Below are 23023 nucleotides of genomic sequence, written 5' to 3'. Positions count from 1 at the left end.
CTGGGGGGGTAGGATTCCCAGAGGGAGCCCACCCCCCACCCCCCCCACCCCCAAACGTGATGCAAACACCATCAAATCTAACATCAAATCCATAAGAAATGACACTGCCTTTAGAACCCTATTTGCAGGGGTCGTTTGTAGAAAAATAGGTGGTGGAGCTCATGCAGGGATTTTTATGCAGTTGCAATACTATTCAATGGACAAGGAGGTGAAACTCTCAGAAGGAGGAGGTTGAACTCTCAGAAAGGTTCAGGAGCTGTGCTCCTGTGATCTCCCACTGAAACTGAGGCCTGCCTATTTGCACTATCAATAGCTCTGGTATAGTCCAGCAGAAGCATCTGGATTAGACTATGTTAGCCCAGGCAATCATGGAACTAACAGCCGAGGGTTTTAGGATCATGACTGCACCTTCATGTGCTTTATGGAGTGCAGAATCAGCTTTTTTATCCAAGGCGTCCATCAGGGAGCCCTGACCATCCTCTGAAACTAACTCATAGCTTTGGAGGGCTAAGATTGGTGTGTCCACCAAAGGTACCTTTAAAAAACCACTTGTGAAGGAATATAAGCGATACAGCTTCTTTAATAAACCTGGGTACTGTTTATTTGCAAACACTTTCTTCCACTCTGCTCTCATTTGTCTCTCAAAGTATGCAGGGAATGAGAATGCCTTACTACAGGGGTGGCCAACAGTAGCTCTCCAGATGTTTTTTGCCTACAACTCCCATCAGCCCCAGCCAGCATGGCCAATGGCTGGGGCTGATGGGAGTTGTAGGCAAAAAAACATCTGGAGAGCTACAATTGGCCACCCCTGCCTTACTAGATGCTGCTTGTTTTGGAAAGAACTCAGCATCTCCTTCTTTGTGACACTTTCTGGAATGGTCCTCTTGCTCATCCCAATGTCAGGATCATTGTGTAGATCTAAATGCTTATGAGGGTTTTTGAAAGCAGATAATTATAATCCTCTGCCTTAAAAAACCTGAGTGTTCTGGAACCTCTGTCTCAGTTTCTCCCTCCTCTGAGAAAAACTCCCCTTCTTCTCTGTCACTATGTCTGTTTCCTGATTCACTACCCATACCCATGGTAGTATCTCTGTCTCCATCTTGGAGAACTATTTGTTTTTGTGCCGCCTTTGTGGGCTGTTGGGACCCACGTGGCATCTTATGCCTTCTATGAGGGGATGAACGTGAGGAGGAGGAGGGAGAGTGCCATTTTCTCCTTCCCCTCTTTGCACAGCACTTGTTTAGGCCCGCCATTAATTGCTCTGTCAAAGTTGCAAAGAACTCAAGGGGGATAAGCACTGAACCTGCTGTCCCAGCGTTTGCACCTGGTGTGGTTGTAAATTGTTTTCTTCGTGAGTAAACCACAGAGGACGATGACCCTTCCAATGGTGGTGACTCTTCATCAGCATTTACTCCGAGGCCTGAAATTTGCCTTGCTGGCTTGCATTGCTCACTACAGGAGGATTGAGTCGCCATATTGTGCTGTCTAAGGGTTCCTTGTTGCTGGCTTGAAGGCCACAGCTGCTTTTGGTGCCTTTTTTAGAAGAGCCACATAATGGTGGTGTCATTGGGGAGATCCGAACAAGCCTACTATGTTTTCTTTTTGGCTTCACTCACTTGCTGGGCTGTTCCCAGAGACTCACGTCCCTAGCCGAAAGGAACCTGTTGTCTTCACTCCTGGGCATTACAAGCCGCTTGAGTGCTTAAGAGACTAGATCAGGCTGCCAACCTGGGGTGGAGAAAATGGCCGCTGGCATAAAGCGGTTGACAGGGCTTTCAGAAAAACAAAGGTGAAAAAGAAAGAATACGAAAAGCACAGAAAGTTGATAGAAAATAAAAGATTATAGATAGACTGAAATGAAGGAACAGCTATATAAACATACAAATGACTGAGAGATAACTATTGGGGAAAGGCAAAGCCTGTCTTAAATGCTCTCCCTACTGAAGCAGGAAAGGAACTGAGATATGGGTGACTCCTACCAGGAACAGGAAGTGTGGGATTTGTAGTTCCTGCCTCCTTACAAGAAGATTAGGAATCACCTGCAAGATGTCCTCCACCTCAGAAATATTTGTTTGGAGTTAATTCGTTTGGAGCTATCTATAACCTTTATTCCTACTGGGCCCTGATCATTAAGTGTTTTTCAGTTGTGTTCAGATTTTGTTTAATGGCAGGGCTGTGTAGGAGCCAGACAGCCTTGCATCAAAGAGATTTTTCTTCTAATTATAAACTGGTTTGTTCTATGCTTGTCAATAGACTGTCACTCTTATGTGGTGTTTATCATTTGATCAAGACTCTGAGGAGTTATAATAATTTAAAGATCTCTTTACCTTGGAATGAGATTGGGAGCAGTGTTCCCTCTAAGCTGAGTTTTTGTCTTAGCTCAGGAAGGATGGCCCCAGAGCAAACTAATTTATGCAGTAGCTATGTCACTCACTCACAACTTTAATGACAGTAGCTCACAAAGTAGAATTTTTGCTTACAGCTTAGAAGGGAGCTTACAGCTTAGAAGGGAGTATTGATCGGGAGTCTCATTCAGTACTCTGTGCTTTCTGGTTCCTCGATATCCTGGACTACAGTCTCATTTGTGTACTGGGCCTAGTCCCATTTTGGTATTATTATTGAGGTGGTGGTCCTAGTGACATTTATATATCTAAATAAGAACTCTGTCAGGATACCCCCTTTTAGCACCTGCTGCTCCAAGCCAGCTTTTTGTTTTTGGATTCTGAATGTGGTATTGAGGAGATTTCTCCTTTCCGCTTTTGAGTTTGTGAGTGTGAACTCCTTAAAATCATTTACCCATGTTTGCAAAAAAACATATCTTGGCCAGAGCACTGTCTATACACAGAATTCTTTCCACTAGGCTAAATCTCTTATCCTGACCCTCCTTTTAATCTGAAGATTAATACAAATCACCATAGAGTTTTGTCCTCACCTAACAATACTGAACAAATGGAAGAGGCACACACTGTTTGTAGAGCACTGAATTCTAAAATGGAAGACAGGAGAACAAGGCAAGCTGTTCTGAGTCTCCAATGTGGAGAACGGTGGGGTACACATGTTAGTAGATAAGTTAAATAAATTGACCACACTAAAACTCATAGTAAGCAGTTGAACTTTTTATCTTTTCTATCTTTGCTCTGTAGGAAAGAGAGAGTGTATAGCCACTTCTGCCTTTCTGAAGCTGCCTTTATTAAGTTTGAGTATGCTACTTGGAGAAAGAGACCATGATGATAGAAGAAGAAATTCTTATCTATAAAATTTCTGTACTTCTCATGGCTAGGAGACCAGTCTACCCAACCAGCATAGCAATTTGAATCCTGAGTACTTCTCCCTCTGCTGCTTACAGTTTAATCTTGTACTCTGGTTCAGTTAAATTTGGACTAGATGGTTCCTTTTCTTTTCCTTTGCTGCCTGGTAGGTAATAGATCAATATATTTGACAGCCTTTCCTCCAGTTTAAATCACCCCCATGAAAAGTGTTAAGAGTGACTGAAATAGACCCAGTTAGTTAACCCAGTCCTCAGCAAATATGTTCATTCCACTCCATCCTTGCTTTCATGACAGCATTAATGTAATTTAATTATAGTATGCACATGACCCAATCTTAGAATTAAGACTGTTCTTATAATATACTTCTGTAGACTAGTTTATTGTGATCATTCAGTGCATTTATACTTTATCTATGCAAAGAGATTTTAACTTGACAAATGATACATGTTAACACCTTTACCTAAAGAACAGAACTGCTGTGAGCAGCTTTGAATACTTACAAGTGGAAATCATATCAAATTAAAAACCATAAATAGTATGTTTTTACTGTGGTGCTGATGTGAAATTTCTTCTTAAAAGTAACATAGTTATTCCACTCTTGTCACAGTTCTGTGTAGAAAATAAAGAAGGTGCCCAAAATGTTCTTGTCTCCTTAAACTGTTAAATTAAAACAAAACAAATCCTTCTTGCCTCTCTACCATTTTCATATGCCCAGATATTTGTATGAGTTTATTTGGGAAAAGAAAATGCCAAGAATAAGTGTGAATGTTACACATGAAAAAAAGGACAAAGGGAGTTTTCCCAGTCCCAAATTCAAAATTGTACTATGGACTGCCAGTCTAGTATGGGATTGATGTGAATGGGGCAAGATGGAAAATGTTCATTGCAAAATATTGAGCAGATGTTTGTGAAACTTCCTTCAGAATTTCTGGAATGGGTTAGGAAGAAGAGGTGTTTAGATTCTTCTACATGAATAGAGGCTATAAAATATGGTAATGAAACTTAGTTATTTCTATTGAGTTAAATGTAAAAAAATCATTTGCTCTGGAAGCACAGAAGCTTTCTTGCAGTATCCCTGATTCTCCGCATTTCCCGGTTAAGGTTCAAACACATTACAAAGATGATCTGACTCCAGTGGTGATCAGTGAAAGCAATTTTACTGACAAAAATAGAAACACATTTACATGACACATTCATATAGGTACATTTAACTTATTGTGAACAGGTTAATATCAAAAAGGTTAACCTGCTTTAGCTCCAAACCCACATAAGAGAAAGAGAAGAGAGATCCTATAGTATATAAGATAAAACAGAAGGGAAGCAATGGCCAAAGAGTCTCAACATCTAATCGATGAGAGTATGGGATCAACTGCCAAGTGTACCCCAGAGAGAGAATTCTCTTAGCACTTTCCCTCTCAGATCATATTGCGTACAGAATTACAGTATCCAACAATTTATTTGCTGGTTTCTATATTTGTTCTGAAGTAAGTATTTCTCAGGATCAAACTACATGTTACTATTTTTAAAGAGTTGAACTCAACTCATATTCCTTGCAGCTATAACAAAGAGAGAGGAGGGAGGGAGAGAGAGTCATTTCCTGATTTTGCTGCTCATGCGCAGATAAGTCTGTGTGGGGACATAACTCCTTCCACCAGTGCAGTTTTTGTGCAAAAAAATAGCTGGAGGGTAGACTGCTTGGACTCCTGCAGTGCTATTTAAAGCCAGCCAGCCAGCCAGCCTGCCTCCCTCCCTCCCCCCCTCCCCCCATAATTGTTGTGGGGAATACCAGTTAGGTCCAGGGGCTAGGACCTGACTCTTTAAAAGACAGTTACAGATAGTTTGTCCTTTAATATTTGCATGAGCATTGGAAACAGGAAGGAATAATGCATGATTGCTGCATCCTTCATTGTCACTTTCATATAGCTTTGTTCTAGAAAAGGACATGTGAGAGCACAATTTTTGTATGAAATAAGTTTTCTTATGGTTAAATTATGAATTAAGATGGTGTTTTGAAAAATACCATCTTTTAAAAAGCTGTCACAGCTTGGTACAATATACAAACTGATATTAGAACTAGAATGTAAACAATACAAATTTGTGAGCAGATGGAACAAATTTAGGTTGTTAATTTGGTAGAATGGAATTTTCTTTTTACTAGAGTTTCTGCGTTCTCTACTACTCAGAGAAGGTTAAGAACGCAGTGATACAGAGGTGGATCTTGCCTTAGAAAATCATGAGGATGTATAGTGCACCTTCAAGTAGATGTTGGTTTTGAGACTAGGATAATACTGATTTTATACATGAGTGGTGAAATTGCCATTTTTTTCTTTATTGTATGATTGATTTACCAAGACACTATCAGGATACTGTTCAACACAAATACAGCTGTTTGGCTTTTTCCAGATACTGGAAGAAGTGGACTCTCCTGCAGAAACAGTAGTAGATGAGAAAAACAGTGTGTGTGTTCTAATTAAACTTAATGCTATACAGAAAGGCCATGACACTTTACAGCTGGATTTCTATTGGAAAGTATATTGGAAAATACTTTTTTAGTTTATTTATAACAATACATTATATATGGAGTTCAATTTCTTCACCTGTGTGTATTTTATAATTTAGAAAAGTATATTGTATACACAGTTTCATCGTGGATGATCCCAGGAGGAGTGTGTATATATGATATCACAATGTTTGAATAAATCACGGTGGGTAAAATTACCCTGATCTCTGGTAAAAATATAGGGTAGACTTGCCCAAATCTTCCCTCTACTTGGTTAGGCCTTGGGCATTTCTGCCTCTGGCAATGTTAACAGAAGTCTTGGAGATTTGAGAAGTGGGTTGCTTTTCTCTGCCAAGTCAACAGCTGCTAATTCATTTGTCCTCTACCTAACTCCTGTCCACGCCTTTTTTCATTCATGCAAAGATCCTTATGGCTGTACTGGAAGGCTACATTAAATAAATTATTTTTTTTAAACTGTCAGACTTGAGAGCTGTTTGGTAGAGTATAAGGCATTTTCTTTCTAAACTAGAAAATGTTTTATGAGGCATTGTGGAACTACACCCTGATAAAACTGCACATTCTGCTTATTAATTTAAGATGTCTGCATATGTATTTGGGATGATGTAATTGTCCTGGTGTAGAAAATGAGAAAATCTTTGATTTATTTTAGGGGCTTTAATTGTTTTGTGAGGATGTATTCTGTTCACTAAAGAATGCCATGTGAACTAAAGTGCTATCTAAATACTAGTGCTGTGTAAAGTAAATGAGTATTGCATTGAAACCATTTTTCCACACAGAGGCACTGTTCTAATTAAATGTTTATAACAAAAGGCATTTTCAAAGATGATTGCACGACCATATTTTATGCCTGTCTGAACAGCTGAGGTATATTGGAGGTGATAACGAGAGTTTCATGATTTCATACAGCTTGTGAATATGAGACACTTATTACCCTAGGAAGAATTAAACATCCAAATATCATGGAAGATGGGGTTTTTAGTCCGATCCCAGGGAGACAGAACTGCAGCTTTTTTTTTTTTAGGTATCTAGGCCCTGTTGTTTTGAAAGCAGCACTATAAACAGATGAAGCATTTCCCGTCACTGAAGACCCATGCCAGGCTCCACTGTTATATAACTATCAAGGAGATTTCAAAAGCTCAGGAACTGTTCTAGGACATGAGAATTGGCAGTCCCACAGAGAAACAGCTGGATGGCAAGTGGTCACTGCTGCTGCTGATCTTGCTGCAGACCTTGTTATAAATTCATTATGTCTGCATATAGATATTTACGTCCCACTTTCTCCCCAATGGGGAGCCAAAGTCTTCCTTCCTATATTTCTGTGCTCACAGGAACCCTGTAAGTTTCACTAGGCTGAGAGGGAATCAGGAGGAGCTTCAAATAAGGACTGAGCTGCCTGTTATTCTACTTTAACTGTGTTTTCAGTCCCTCCCATTCCCTTCTCCTTAAATGGGTTTTTGTTAACCCTTTGGGGAAAACAGGAGTATTGGTTATTGGTATTAATTTTCACTTGTTTTCTGGCTGTTTGCTAGTAAGTGCATGCTGTTGTTTCTGCTTCAACTGATAAAGGATCTCATTCAAACTGTAAATACTTGGATATAAATTGAGCAGTTCAGTCTTGTATGAATATGCTTTAATTCTTTTTGAAGGAATAAACAATTTGCTTATTGTGTCGGGTAGTAGCATTGCATACCTTTCCCCCCCTTCTTGTCCTTTGTATTTGTACAGTTTTACTCACAAGTACTGCATAGTACATAGCTCACAGAGCATAGCAGACTTGTTCAGTTATGAGCTTTCTATCAATGTCTGCTAGAAACAATAACTTTAGTGTCACAAGAGCCTACACATAGGCAGTTTGAAGGGGTTTCTATGGAATTGCAGTGGCGTCTTCTGAAATCTGCATGATGAACAATTTCAAAAATTCTTTTCAGCTACTAGGTTTTTAAAATGTCATGTTTTGGCTGCTTTACTAAATGCCATAAAGAGCTGAATAGGGCTGCAGGATTTGCCTGGCAGTGTAGGGTAGCATGCTGTTTGTGTTTAACTGTGTCAATAGCAGAGCCTGCTGCAGTGTTCGAAAGCATTATCAAAAACTGGAAAGACTAATCTCCCTACACTTGATTATATATTGAGAGCAAGCTGTTCTTTACTTTTATGTTTTTCATGCTGCTGTTTGGAGCAACAAATTCTGTGCTAAATATCTGGTACTCTGAAAATAGGGTATCTGCTTGCTTTTGATGACCTTTGGTAGAGTTACATGGAAATAACCAATCTGTGATGCAGAGGAAAGAAGAAAACTACTGAAATAATTTTAGTGACTTACCTACCTCATTATTTTTATTATCACAAAACCATTTCAGCTGCCCACTGCGCTTACAGATTGCTATATATGTAGTTTCTGGAAATATAAAAAGTCAGAATCAAGTTGAATGGTTTTAATGGAGAAGAAATATTTCTAGTAGGATGCTTTCGTTTGTATTATTGTTATAAAACTAGTAATCAGAGGCTGTAGAATATCACTAAGTAGATTATGGAATCCAAGGATGTCTTATCTTTTGGTAAATATTCAGACAATTCTATCTTATCCCATCCAAGCACATACTATTACATCTCTCATATTAGAAATTTCAGTTCTAGCCGCCCCCCCTCCCATTCTTTTATCTACCTGCTTTCTTACATTTGGACTGCATGAACCCACACACATATGAAGGCACTGCTAAATCCTACAACTGCAATATCTGTTGGGCTGATTCCAGTTGTGTTCTCTCGCTGCTTTGTATAGTGAACCGTTGTATCGTTCGCATTACATTTCTGATTGCCTCTTTTCTACCATTTATCTTTTCTATCTTTATAACCAATAAAACAAATCATTGAATTTAGACTGTCTCATTCCTTTCCATGATTTTTCCTTCCATGATTTCCATTCACATCTATACTTAACTATGTATACGCAGAAGACCCTATACCAGAGTCTGAAATCAGAATGTGAAGGCCATGTTTGTGCATGCTTTATTCTATAGTAACAAGAAATAGAAGTTGTTATCCACAGAATAGATGTCACAGGGTGGCTAAATTTATCAGCACTAACCAAAAAAACAAAAAAGCAACATTAGCTGCTGTTACACCATTGAAATCAAGCCATTCTAGTTATCTGTCACCACTTTGTGCTCAAAGTGGAAGTGCCAACTACTGCCACTTTGCTGCCAGTGCCAACTGCTTCTCATAGAACTTGTTCCTAGAAATGGTCTTCCCCTGCAAAGAAATGAAGCAGTTCCCAACTTCTAATTTCTCTAGTGTGGCCAAGAGACAGATGCTGGAAACTGTATGTGCATATATGTAAGTGATGTAAGTGTAGTAAGTTCTAAACAATGTTCCCTCTAAGCTATGGTGGGCAGGGATTCTACTGAGCTACTGGCATTGGAGTTGTGGGTTAGCCTGCATTTGACTGTCACGTAGATTGGGATTGGGGCTTTGACACTTCTGGAGCTGGTTTGGATCCATCTCTATTGCGTGCCAGTGTGGCCTGCTGGTGGGACTGGGGTGGTGGTGGCAGTGATACCTCCAGTGGACTGTGGGGAGGGAGGAGGGGTGGTGGGGCAACAATGTGGGGTCCCCCTGGACTGGCTTTGAGTGCCTTACCCTGGCCAGCCCCTGACCAGCCCTTTTTTTTTTTGTCGGCACGGTGCCTCTTTCAGATCCTGGAACTGGAGTCACCAGCCATCAGGGAGGCTGCCTGTGTGTGGAGTGATGGGTGGAGGGCCACTTGAAGACTGGGCCTGTGGGCAGTGGATGCAGGATGCAGCTGGGGGAGGCAATGCTGTCCCCCGCCAAATTGTTTGCTGGGCTGGAGGAGGTGCTCATCTTGCTCAGCCCCCTCACTCCCCTCCTCCTTTGGCCAGAGGTCCCCCATTCAGATTGCCTTCGAGTCATTGATGGTGGCTTGGAGGAGGCTACCCAGAGTACCATGCTCCTTTGCTGTGAGCCGTGGCAATGTGGGTTAGAGCAGTGGCAGCGCTCACTGCACTGGCAAATGTGTCTGGCATGGAGGGGAACTTTGACACCTGCTGGCGCCCAGCATGCCAAAGTCAAAGAATATCAAAGGTAACAATAGAATATCATCAGTACAATCTTTAAGCCCAGGTTACTTAACAATCTAACTGCCATCAACATGGTAACTGGCCATTGACAGCAACAGTCTGTCCTTGGGCTCACCCTTCTTTCCATGAGGGAGGTTTCCTTTCAGCTTCAGGAGCTGTTAGGAAGGGACAGGGCATGAAGTAAGCAGTCTATCCCCAACTAATAACTTGTTCCTTTCCAAAAGAATCCTGTTTTGCTTCCAGTTCCAGAGGCTAAAGGGAAAGGCAAAGCAGGTGGTTACAGCTCATACCTTAATGACAACAGGCTCTACAAGCAAATATCAGAGAATTGAGGTGCACTTTTTAAGAGGCTTACAAGTGTTGGACTGGAGCCATTCCAGATTCTGACCTAGCACAACTGTTACAGATCAAGATATTTGACATGACTGCCTATGTTGCAGCCAATTACACATCTTTATTGTTATGTGCCTACTTAAAACTTGGAATTTCTTCAAAATTTCCTCAGAAAGTCTTATGGTAGGTATGGATTGAGATAACAAAAAAGATATAGTGTGGGTGGCCAATGTACACAAAATAATCTTCTCTGCACAGATTTAACAAACACCAACAGCAGCACAAGGAAGATGCCCCCCAGGAGTGCTGGCACACCAGCGAGGTTGGAACCTCTTCTCCCCTCCTCCATTAGCCAGCAGGGACCCCGCTTGGCTCGCCTGCATGTCATTGAGGAGACCACCTGGAGTGACATGCTTCTTCACCGCTGCAATCTGCATCAGTGTGGGTTGGGGGCAGTGGTGGCCACTCTGGCAAGGGCATTTGGTATGGAGGACTATTATTTTTGAATAGTCTGATTTGTCAGTTACAAATCATGCCTAGGCTCAAACTTACTGCATACTTTTATATCATAAATGAATACTAAATGTGTTTGTTGAAGTGTGCTCAGACAAAAGGGATCTTGAGTTAAATAAGAGTCAAAATCTCACCCACCATAGAAACTACTGCACCAAGTTACTACTGTGGATATGCACACTGGTAATTTATTGTACTGAAGCTTTTAGATAAGTCTGATCATGGAAAAAAATAATGAGTTAGTAGGTATATGGACTGGTCTTTACTAGATCATCTCTGTGTTCTTGACTATTGCAAAAGTGGGTTCAGTGTAGATGAAAAACATTCAGCTGGTTTGCTGCATAACAGACTTAAAAGTATAAGCTAACCATTTTCACCACCACAACCAGCTCAAAGTTCATCCAGTTACCTTCAAAGCCATCCCGTTGTGTCCTCCAGTTGCTGTGGTTGATTTAACTCCTTTCCTCACTCTGGGAGATGTCTGTTACTATCTTCATTTATCATTTCCCACTGTCCTTTTTGTTATATGTATAGTTGTTTTTTCTATAGGAGGAGTACTTACACAAGGTAGTACTATTGCTTTATATTGGTTCAGGATAGCATCTTAAAAACCAAATGGATTTGAATCTTACTGTTGTACTGCAGGCCAACAGGGCTACTTAACTGAAACAGAATAAAAGAAGTTAAAATTAACAGCAATAAGAGAAGTTTAATGCTATTGCATTGCCTTGATTTCCCACACCAAGCTTTTATGTTAAGAAAAAAGGAATTCTGAATTGTTTGGTCAGGTTACCTTTGTTTAGTAGCATGTGCCAACAGATTTCAATGTGAGAAAAATAAGTGAGCAGTTACTAGAAATTCACACACTAGTATTTGTTTCAGATGCCAGGACATGGACAGGCCTCAAATCTGTCTTAGTGCTATGCAGCTCTCTCGCCCTCTCCCTATACTTGGATATTGAATTAAACTTTATAACATTGAAAACACCAGACTTTTCAATAGCATACGATACACATTATACCATACTAGCAGTGTCCAAAATTAGTAATATTTAAATCATTAATATATATTTAAAATAAAATGTATATATAGCAAATTCTTATCTAATGCTGTAAATTGTCCTCAAAGTACACATTTTGAGAAGCTAAAATCTTGTTTTAAAAACATTTCATTTATTCCAAATGGGAAAATCTTTCATAGGAGCATTTTTTCAGTAACACAAACGGGCAAAATAGATGCAAAAGCCTGATGCATTTTTGATGTTTCCTAGATTCTAGACTTAGTCTGTCAGTCCTGGTATGCACAATCCCCATTGGTGAGCACATTCCACAAGCAATGCCTAATTCCTTCTGTGTGAAACAAAATATGTCTGTGCATGGGATAATATAAATATGTATGTTGCAGAGGTAACAAGAGGAAAAAAAAAGGGCCCCTAAACCAAAAGGCAAGTAATATGAATCCCAAATATTTTTCCCTGAGCGGTTGCTATATAACAGATGCTATATTTTTATTGGAATGAGTCATTGACATCACAATTCTATTGAATCTGCCATAATTTAATAATTTGGTTTTTTTTAAATCTCAGCTGCTCTAAGACCTATAACAGGACACAGCTGCAGCTGTACCAGCACTTTGACTATTACTGTCTTTTAATTCTTCTTACATTTTGGCAATATGAAGTTGTTACTGAATATACTATTACAATCAATATCAAAATATCAGGACCTCACATTTTTATACAAATGCTGATATTTATGTTTTTTCCCTCTTTGTTTATATGGTGTTAATTTTATTCTTTAGTTTATTATTATGTTTGATGGTTTGGTTACAGACACATCCACCACTGTGATATTAGTTACACAATTTCTATGAATATAAATATGTTTTATTTATAAATTATTCATATTATTGTTTGCCTGTTTAGAGGTCCTTATTTTGTCTTTTTATTTCTTAAAAAAAATTCCTAGGACGATCTTTTTGCTTTGTTCGGTTGCAAAGATAACAAGGCAACACTTCTGAAATATTTATTTTTGAAAGCTACTTATCAAACAGTGCATTGTGTGACATTACTGAGTAGCCTTGTTTTTATGTTATTTTTAAAAAGAAATCATTTTGGTCTCTTATTGTAGCTGTGATATTGTAGATTTCAAATATATTGTTGTATTTCCTGCATATTGAAAATATAACTATTATCAGTTCTTAATTTTATTGGCAAATAACCTGCCTGTGCTTGAATTTGAAGACAAGCATATTCCAGTACTGTACAGCATTATTAATGGATAATTTTAAACAGAGATAACTTCATTTTGTTTTATTGTTCCTCCTATTTAGAAGTATGCTTGAATTCACTGTACATATCACTACATATAAGAGAGTATGAAAATTACTTCTCTGTCAAAACTTGTCTGTGTACTAGTGACAGATGATCAAATGCTTGGTCTTTTCCAATACTGAAAAAGGATAATATGCTACACAATTTTATTTGGTGTGAACATGTTTATAGATGAGAATTTCTAAAGAAGTGTTGTTTTTATTTATTTTAAAATGTATAAACCAACATCCCTGAAGGGTTCAGGGTGGTGTTCATCATGTTCCAAAACATACAATAGGTTAACATATACAATAAATAATATATAATTAATAACAGGTAGGGGATTACAGATAAATTCAATAAAATTTATTGCTGGCTTGATATAAAAACTTAACTACCCTTTGACTGATGGTTTTGTGTATATGGGCTTAATTTCTAGAAAAGAGCTAAAGGCCAAGTGCTGTTTGACAAGGTGTGTGAACATCTCAATTTACTGGAAAAGGACTATTTTGGTTTGTTATTTCGAGACCACTCTGAGCAGAAGGTAAGTACTACATTTCTGTGGGATTTTCTGTTTGAATTTATTTGTAATTTTTTGTTATGAAATGGGAAGCACATTTGTATTCCATTTTATATACAGTTTCAGTCCTAGTTCAGATTAAACTCCTGTACATGGCCTTCTTGGAGGCTAATATTGAATATGGACTATCATTTGAAATGAGAAGGGACTAAAAGGGCAACAATATTGGATTCTCCCAGTAATCACTTTATTTTATTTATTTTAGTATATTTCTATTCCACCCATTCCCCGTAGGGCTCAGGACGGAGCACAATCTATAATAAAATATTAAATTACAATAAAAACATTTTATGAACAGAGAACTCAACAGCACTCAGAAAATTTCCATAACATCACAATATTGCCCAACCTGGCCATTTCACATCATGACAAGATGTTATCCCATAAAGATGGCAGATATTATTCCATTTTGTAGCACAGATGACAATGCCAACAGGGGAGGCCAACCAGATCACCTTTGCTCCAAAACACAGGAAATAACTCTTCAGCCCTGTTTTCAGTTGTTTTTCATGTTACAGAAGCATTGGCAAAGCATTTCCTTATGTATCAGCCATTTGGTTCTGTTCACCTGTGTCCTTTTGGGGGGTTGTATATTTTGTGTGTGTGTGTGCGTGTTTGCACCTGGAAGTCATGTTGACCTCTGATGACTGACCCCTACTGGGGCGCTGGAGGATACTCAGAAAGGTGGCTGAATAGAGCCTGCTCCTGTCCTCTCGACTGGGTATTCCAAAGAAGGTCTCTCAGCCAAGTACTAACCAAAGTTAACCATGCTTAGCTTCTGAGATCTGATGAAATCAGGCTTACCTGGGCTATTCAGGTCAGTGCTGTTCGCCAGTATCTTGATTAATAAATAGGAATACAAAAAGGGGAGGATGTAAATGGAAAACAGTTGTTTCTCATCAACAAATAGTAGATTATGAAATAGTTCAAATATTGCTGGGAAAATTGCTGATCGAATTGTGAATATCTTAACTGATTTTGCCCGCAATTTAGTCCTCTAGTCTCCTGCATTGGGTGCCCTGTATTGGAGAATAATTCCATGATCTAGAGAGACTATAGTTTTGTTTCCATACCATCTGTACGTCTGCTTCAAGTCATAAATTGCTTGGGAACAGGATACCTTGCACAAACATCTCTCTTTACCCAGGCTTTTAACTAATGAGAAGTAAGCAGTGGGGTCCCACAAGGATTGGTATTAGGGCCAGTACTACTTAATTTGTTCATAAATGACCTGGGGGCCATGAATAGACAAACAGGACCAGAAAGAGATTAGAAGGCAAGAGTTTTTGCACTGAGAGCAGAGAAGGCAAAGATGGAGTGTTTGCATGACAAACACTAGATTATGAATATTCTCAAAACCAGTTGAAGGCCTCTGAAGTTATTCCTCCATGAAGTTTAAGGCAGAGCAGCACTAGACTAGGACAAACATAAGTGAAAGTGAGGCCAACAAAAAAATTTTACTCAGAGTATCTACATGCAAGTTTCTTGCCTATTTCCCTGGAAGTCTCTCTGTACTTCAGAGGAAAATGTGACTGTTTCAGCCTTGTAACTTGTCAACTGTTAGGTTTAACATAAGCATAGTCTTGATTATAAATTGTGAGAAGGCCCAAGTTGATGCTTACATAGTGAAAGTACCCACTGTTTCATGTGATGCCTACATGGGCCTGAATGGAAGATGTCATGTCTGTGTTAGGCTGCTGGTTTCAGATCTTTTTGCATATCTCTGAGTTTTTATGAAATATTTTAAATTAATCCCCTTTAGATTTATTTTCCTGCTTCCTCATGATAGTGTCCGTACTGTTTTCTAATGAGATGTTTATGAGCATATTCTACTATATGTTCCAAAACAAATTTTATAGGCTATCATTATTGCTATTATTACTCCTCCCTAGTATAAAAAAACTTGAGACAGAATAATTTTTTTTCTCATCTTGGAAGCATCATGCTGTGATTCATTTTTTCCTGCTGGGGCCGTTGCTTCCTCAGATTAAAATGCGACAAAAACTCTGACCTATAGCCCAGTAAATGCTGAATGATGTGTTTTTCTTATTCTTGTACACTCATCACAGCTACCCATTTGTGAGCCAGCTGTTGTGCTAGTCTGCACCTGCAGGGTATTGAAACTGAATGGTATGTTCTCTTAGACCAGAAAGTTAGATTGGCTCCGTAATTCTGCATTAGGATTCCTGTGACGTAGAAAGCTAACTACCATTCCATGTAAAGGATCACGGTGATGGATTTTGGATTAAGCATATTTTATTTATTTACTAGTTTTGTATACATCATATTAGATACTTTATTTATTTACTAGTTTTGTATACATCGTATTAGATACCTTATTTATTTACTAGTTTTGTATACATCATATTAGATGCTTTAACCATAAGTATAAACAGCCATGTTTTTGAATTGCTGGTGTTTGCAGAGATTACAGATTTACTTATTAATTACTTATAAATTTACTTATTCACATTTTTAAAATGTGAGTATGAATGTACTTACAATAAATGTTGCTTCATAATTCTATAATTATTTAATTTCTTATTGAGTCAAAGAATGCTTTCTGCATTCTCACAATGAAACACTGATATTATAGGAGGAAAAAATTCCTAATGCTCTGTGAACAGGTAGGTGTACACTGCTTGCTTCTTCATTTGGCAGCTTAGTTTGGTATGTCTTCTGTCCACAAGCTTCTGCCAGTTCTGTCTAAAAGCAAAGTAGCCAGCCATAATATATTTACTCAGAGGCTGGGAAAAAATGTACATGGTTTATAGATATTCAACATAGTAGATATAATTCTGTTAGAACTGGTAAATAAAAGCCCATCATTGGGTTGGTTCCACCCCTTTGAGCTATGCACTTATATCTCTGATAAAGTGAGAAATCACCAAATGAACACTACTTTGATATATTTAGAGGATGAATTATTTAATAATATGTAATCAAAGATGTCAAAGGCTTATAAAAGCCTCATTAAGGGTGACAGGTTGGTCCAAGGCAAAACTATTACATGCTGAGGTATGAGTCCTCAAAATCCGAGGGTAATGCTACCACCAGTCCTCATAATGAAGCTGCCAGCCAGAGACCAAAGGAGTAAGCTCTAGTCCTCCAGGGTCTATGATCAAGAAGTCAGCAATGCAAGGTAGGGCACTTACAAGGTGAATTCCAGAGAACAGTTATCATGGTAGCTTTGGTCTATACGACCAGAAGTACTGAATTCAGACTGAAGCCCCCAAACCCAAGAACATCACAAGATTAAAAGAATACATATAGGAGCAGTGAACAGTAAGGATAAATAATAAAACTAAATATCTAACCTAAGCACAATTATAAGCATTGATTCCAAATGCTGATGTTACCTGGTGTGATAGACAGTAAATGGTTAATGTTTCAACCCAGTCTGAGAAGCTTGAATGATAGGAGATTTCAACAGAATTCTACAGTTGAGAATGGCAGTGAAGAACTGATAACTGACTGAGAAGGAAGGCTAAGTGGATCAAGAAGGATCCCTATTCAAGCTTCCGGGAAATAGCTCTTAATAATGGTGTGTGTGTGATTCTTATTCAGTCTGAGGGAAATATCTCCTAGAAAAGAGGAGTGATCTTTATCTAATCTGATGGAAATAGCTCCTAGAAAGGGGGGTGGGGGGTGGATCCCTGTCACATGGTTAAGAAAGGATACAGGAGCTTATGTGACTGTTTCTGTTTCCACCAACATAAGTGTTCTGGAGACAAAGAAGTTTATGCTTTTTTATTTAAGCAAAAATTGTCAAGAAATCTCTCTCCTCAGTTTTGAAAGACCTGTCTGTACTACACAGCTGCATGTTTGTGACAAACTATCTTTTGTTTATATTTGTACAGTTATCTTATTCCTGTTGCCTGTCCATCTTCAAAGCGTGATGCCTACTTGCTCATTTACCCTCACAAATTTGTTGTGAATTACCATCTCATGGCATTACCACCTCATGCCATTTTTGACAACAATGAAAGAAGGATTTTAGATGGACCTCAGTTCCCTAGGCTGGATCTGCATGTATCTATATACATTTTTAACAGCTTAGTGCATCTGCTCCTGCAGCTTGGGATGACTTTGTCCTTGCAATGAACCTTGGAACTTGGTAAATTTTGATCTGTTGCTAAAAAATTCAGTTCTGCCCTGCTGAACCTGAGGCAAATTTGATGAAAAATTTTCTTGTCCATTCTGACTGGATCAGGTCTCTCCAACCTAGCCATTCTGCAAAAGAGTTGTCCTGTCCTGCTACATGAACCACTAATAGAGATTTCAGGTGACTTTCTGCCCAGTGCATTAACAACTTTGTCTCCTCTTGCAGTAACTTGTATCTGGCACCCTTGCGTCTGCTAACATATACTTTGGCTGTCGTGTTGTCCATGTACAATGGGACAGGATGTCCTGCTAAAAGATCCTGGAATGCCATTAGACCTAACCATATCTCCCTGAGCTTCAGTAGGTTGATGCTTTTGGAAGGCTCCTCCCCGGACGAGGTGCCCTGCATCCTTTCTGGCGCATGGGCCCTTCACCCAGCATTCATTGTCACTGTCACACCCCTTGGTTCCCTTCAGTGTCCCTTCCAGGAACCTGGAAGACTGTATCCACCACCATTACCTGAAGTAGAGGACCTGGCATCCAAAGTTGCTGGAACCTTTTGTTGGCATATGTCTCCAGGAAGGGTAGTAGGAACCTCTGTAGTGGAGGAATGTGACAATTGGTAACAGTGAAGAACATCCTGACAGGACACCGCCATCCCTAGGTGCCCTGCCAGAAGCATCACTTCTACCTTGGGACTCCTGAGAATGTCCTGAATGACTGATAGCATCTTCTCCCATCTCTCTTGTGACAAGAAGACTGTGTCCAGAGCAGCATCTGTGAACAATCCGATATATGAGTTGTCTATGACAGGTGTAGTGTGCTCTTCTCCCAGCTGAGCACCAATCCACTTTCTTGGAGGCAAACCACTGTACTCACATCATCCAGTCCCTGCTGCAGGGATAGTGCCCTGATAAGGATGCCATTTAGATAAGAAAAATTAAACACTCCCTGGGTCCTTAGATGCACCTCCAGTGAGACCAGAACATTGGTGAATACCCTTGGTGTGGTTTTGAGCCCAGATGGTAGGGCCTGATACCGCAGGTGTATCTCATCATAAGAGACCTGCAGGAATCTTCAATGAACTTCCCTGGTTGGAATGTGCAGATAGACCTCAGAGAGATCTATTGATGCTGAGAAGTCTCCTCTGGATTGACATGACAATGAACCTGAGGGCCTCCACTTCAGATCTCTTCCTTTGTATCCACTTGTTCAGCCACTTGAGATCTAGAATGGCCCTGACATCCCCATTCTTTTTCGGGACTATAAAAATGAGTAGACCCCCTCCCATGTCCCTTGTGCTTCAAGTACAGGTTTTATTGCCTCAATGTTCAACTGGTGGTGAATGACCTTTCATAGAAGTAAATGCTTCTGGTTGGAGCCATTTCTTAGAACCCAAAGAAGATGTTGGTTCGTATTGAGCCAGCTGGTGTTGAGCAGCTGAGTTTGAAAACCACTTGTCCTTCATGGTCTTGCAAGCAATTGACGACAACCTCCCACTCTAGCAAGTCAGAGTACTTGGAATAGTCATGCCAGAGCGCCCCCCCCCCCTTTAAAGTCTGTAGAGTCCTGTCTGAGTTTATTATGGGGAGCCATCCTACTGCTGCCTGGGCTGCTATCTCCCCTTGAAGGACCTGGAAGAACACAGTGCACTTGGAATTGTGAAAAGGAAGAAAGGCTTATCTTGTCTTGCTGCCTTTCTTCCTGGAAGATAAGGATTTCATCTTGTTTCTGTCTTCCTCAAGGTATTTATCCATACCTTCCCCAGTGGGTTTACACCTTTGAAAGGAATACTGACAACCCCAGCCTGGGCTGAAGACTCTGCCTCCTAACTTCGAAGCCAACTGTTACATCAGCTGTGATGTTAGAAACATGGTCGTAGTTGAAAAACTGGATGGCATCCAGCAGGGTAATCTGCCAAGAAGGCTGCTGCAAGGGCAATCTGTTCAATTCGTCCTTTAGAGAAAACCATCTGCCACTACAAGAGGCACTGAGTTCTAGCACTTCTAGACGTGCTACTAGAACACCAATAATGGTAGCTTGAAAAACTCTGCCACCTTGTACCAATGAAAAGAACTTGTAGAAAGTTAAACTTTGATCTAACAGGTGCTTCCCATTCAGCCTTTACCACATTGTCAAAGACAGCAGGAAAAGGATTCACCAGGGAAACAGACCCTACTTTAAAAAAGACTCTGATCAAACCAGCTAGGATATTTGGGTCTGGTGTTGCCTTCTCTTTGGTACTGTGTGGGATCTGTAATATGTGCAGCACTTTGGGAAGGATTTGTAAAACACTTCCTGAGGAAAAAGGCATGTCTGCATGAAGATGATGGTGGGCTCTGTCAATTCCCCCTCTTCCCAGTTGAGGAGGAATTGGAGCATTCAGATTCTTTATAGTGACCAGTGCTCCCTCTAAGCTGGGTTAGTGTGAGCTAGGTCACAATTTTTTAGCCTCAAACTCACACATTTCTGTCTTAGCTCAGGAAAGATGGCCCCAGAGCAAGCTAATTTATGCAGTAGCTCACAACTTTAATGCCAGTAGCTCACAAAGTGGAATTTTTGCTCACAAGACTCTACAGCTTACTGGTGCTGACACATTAGAGAGCTAGACCCTGTCTGCTGACAGGAGAGCTACATCCCAGAAGTGAAGATTGCCCCATCCCAGCCCACTGGAGAATGGTGCATCTCCACCCATTCCTCTTTACAGGCAATCCGTATAGCTAGAGCCAAGAATCACCTTGCAGACTTTCTCAGCTCAGTCATGCTCCCTTCACTCAACACAATTGGGAATCCTTCAGATTACCTTCTCCTGTTTATTCAACAAAAAGTGTAGTTTCTTTTGCTCCCTAACATCATAAGGCCAAGGCTCTCTAGGAGGTGCCTTCTGGATACCATGAACAGGGTCCCTCTTCTACCACTTTCCCTTCTCTTCCATTCATCTCCAGGGAAATTTGCAAGGAAATCACCTGTTCTAATTGCATCCTTTTGGCCAAGGGAATTTTGGTTCACCATGCTGCTAAACATGGCATGAGACCTGTATCTTCCATTGCCTGCAGACAACAACCTTCTAATCCAGGAATCCTTCTGCCTCCCAAATATCCACAGCCTACATTTAACAGAGTAGCTCATTAATTCTTGAACCTTCCTTTCTCTTTGTGGGAAATCAATTATTGTGCAAAGAGAGTCTACCTTTTTCCTAAAGATCCTGCTTAATAATTTTCCTTCCATTTCTCACTCAGTTCCACAGTGGAGTGTCTTTTCCTGGGTTTGTCTAAATCTATGTCCCGACTGTGAGCCTCTTACTTCAGGATTCCTCTAACTTCTCACAATGAAAACAATTGTCGTAGCAACCTTGTGAGGTACATTATGCTGAGAAAATGTGACTGGCTCAAGATAGCCCATCAAGAGACTTTACTCAACTAAGCAACATACTTTATTCAATTAAGAACACATACCTGCCTTTCACTTATGATTGCAAGTCAGCTTACCATTCTCCCATGGGACTGCAGAGTGACCACAATCAGGGGTTGTTTTGTAAAAAAATAGGTGATGTAACTCATCCAGGATTGTTGTGCAGCTGCACCTACTATTCAATGGACAGGGTGGGAAGGAGGAGGAGGAACTCTCAGAAAGGTTCAGGAGCTGTGCTCCTGTGAGCGCCCACTTAATCAGAGGCCGGACCACAATGATGAAAACACGGTTGCACTTACCTGCAACTGGTGCTTATTGAGTGGTCACCTGTAGTAGTATTGAATGGTCACCCATCACTCCATCTCTGTGCACATGCACTAACCATTGATGAGCACCCTTTTACATGTAAGTGTGACCCTGTTTTATGTAAAACTGGGTTTCTGAAAATTGCTTAAAACTGCTTGTTGAGAGTATGCTTCTTATTCTCCTTTTAATGCGAAGCTATGAGTGTCTAAAAATCCTGGGCATATATTTTAGTACTCTATGGCTAAGAACTGCATGTTATGTGGACAGTTTGGTTTTCTAGGTCTCCAAAACTACTACTCTGCTCTCAGAAAGGAACAGTTTGCAGAGTAGAAATTATGGATAAATTGAGTAGTTAAACCTTCCCTGCCTGCCTCTATTCCCCTGCTGTTGCTTTATCCCACCAGGTTTCTGTCCTGTATCTTGGTGATACACATGGGATTAGGATTCCAAATGGGAAGATAATTTAATCATACCCCTTCTACCTACAGCTTCTTCTCTGCAAATTTCCCAAACCAAACACAGTGCCCAGGCTGTTTAAACAATTATTTGTCTTCATAAGGTGAAGTTCAAGCCTTACAACATATACTCATTATGAAAAGTTTTAGAATTCAGGGGTGTCATACTCATCTATTATGAGGGCTGGATCTGACGTAAATGAGACCTTGTCGGGCTGGATCATGTTTGTCATAAAATGTAATGCTAGGTAACGGAGATATAAATTTATAAAGGGCACAGACAATCACAAAGTTTTTTTTAACTTAAAATAAAACATGCTTAAACCATTAGCACGTTTGCAATATTTTGTTTAACAGTCTCTGATAACTGGCAACTCTTGCTCTGAATTACTGCATCAAAATCTGGAGACAGTATCCATGCAGTAACGATCTTGAGTATGCTGTTCATGTGTGTATCTCTAAGTTGCAAACTTTTGACTTATTGACATTCATCACAGAAATCTCATGGTCAGTGCTCTGTACCCCAGGACCCAGAGGAAAACATGAAATGGCTGGGCATTGTGAGCTTTTGTACATAAGTTGTTTTGTGTACTGCTTAAGAACATGTGAAGGCACTAGTACACAGACTGAGGACTATGTGTTTACCTGCAAACTGTAGTCTTTACATTAGACTATGTGTTTACCTGGAATAACTGCCTCTCCTATGAGTGCAAGAATAGAGAGACAGCAATGTATACTGGTCAGTATCCACCTACTATCTGGGAAGCCTAGGTTTAAAATCCCCAGTATACAAAGGAAATGTGCTGGACACATTTAAACTCTCGGCCTATTCCACGTTGTTGCTATTCCTCATCTAAATAATTTGTTGTTACTGCTCATCTAAAAAGTTCACATTGCTTTCCTACTGCGAAAGACTGGATCATGAGGGCATGAATACAGTGAAAAGGGGGAGGGAACCCAGTTGCACCCAGAAGAGCACTGGCAAAATGAGCTTAACAAAACACACATACACTGTAATAAGGCAAAAAGCGCTTTCCTTGAATAAAACTGTTGCTCTTAAAGATGCTTTTTGTATGTCACCTGTGTGATTTGAAGGACCTGGGCAAAGCAGCCACCAGCTTTTTCC

At 39.9% G+C, this 23023-nt stretch overlaps 1 protein-coding gene across 16 annotated transcripts in view; it reads left to right on the top strand.

The window, feature by feature from the left end:
- Positions 1-23023, top strand: part of EPB41L2 (erythrocyte membrane protein band 4.1 like 2) — a 159783-nt gene that overhangs the window by 66745 nt on the left and 70015 nt on the right. For all 16 annotated transcript variants that reach the window (XM_060239360.1, XM_060239351.1, XM_060239316.1 and 13 more), the window contains exon 4: positions 13481-13585. In XM_060239360.1, the coding sequence (XP_060095343.1) occupies positions 13481-13585 (105 nt within the window). The remainder of the gene's footprint in view (positions 1-13480; positions 13586-23023) is intronic.

Source organism: Heteronotia binoei, chromosome 1 (genome assembly GCF_032191835.1).
Source record: "Heteronotia binoei isolate CCM8104 ecotype False Entrance Well chromosome 1, APGP_CSIRO_Hbin_v1, whole genome shotgun sequence".
NCBI lineage: Eukaryota > Metazoa > Chordata > Lepidosauria > Squamata > Gekkonidae > Heteronotia > Heteronotia binoei.
Note: the sequence above shows the minus strand (reverse complement) of the source record. Positions and strands in the feature narration are given on the sequence as shown.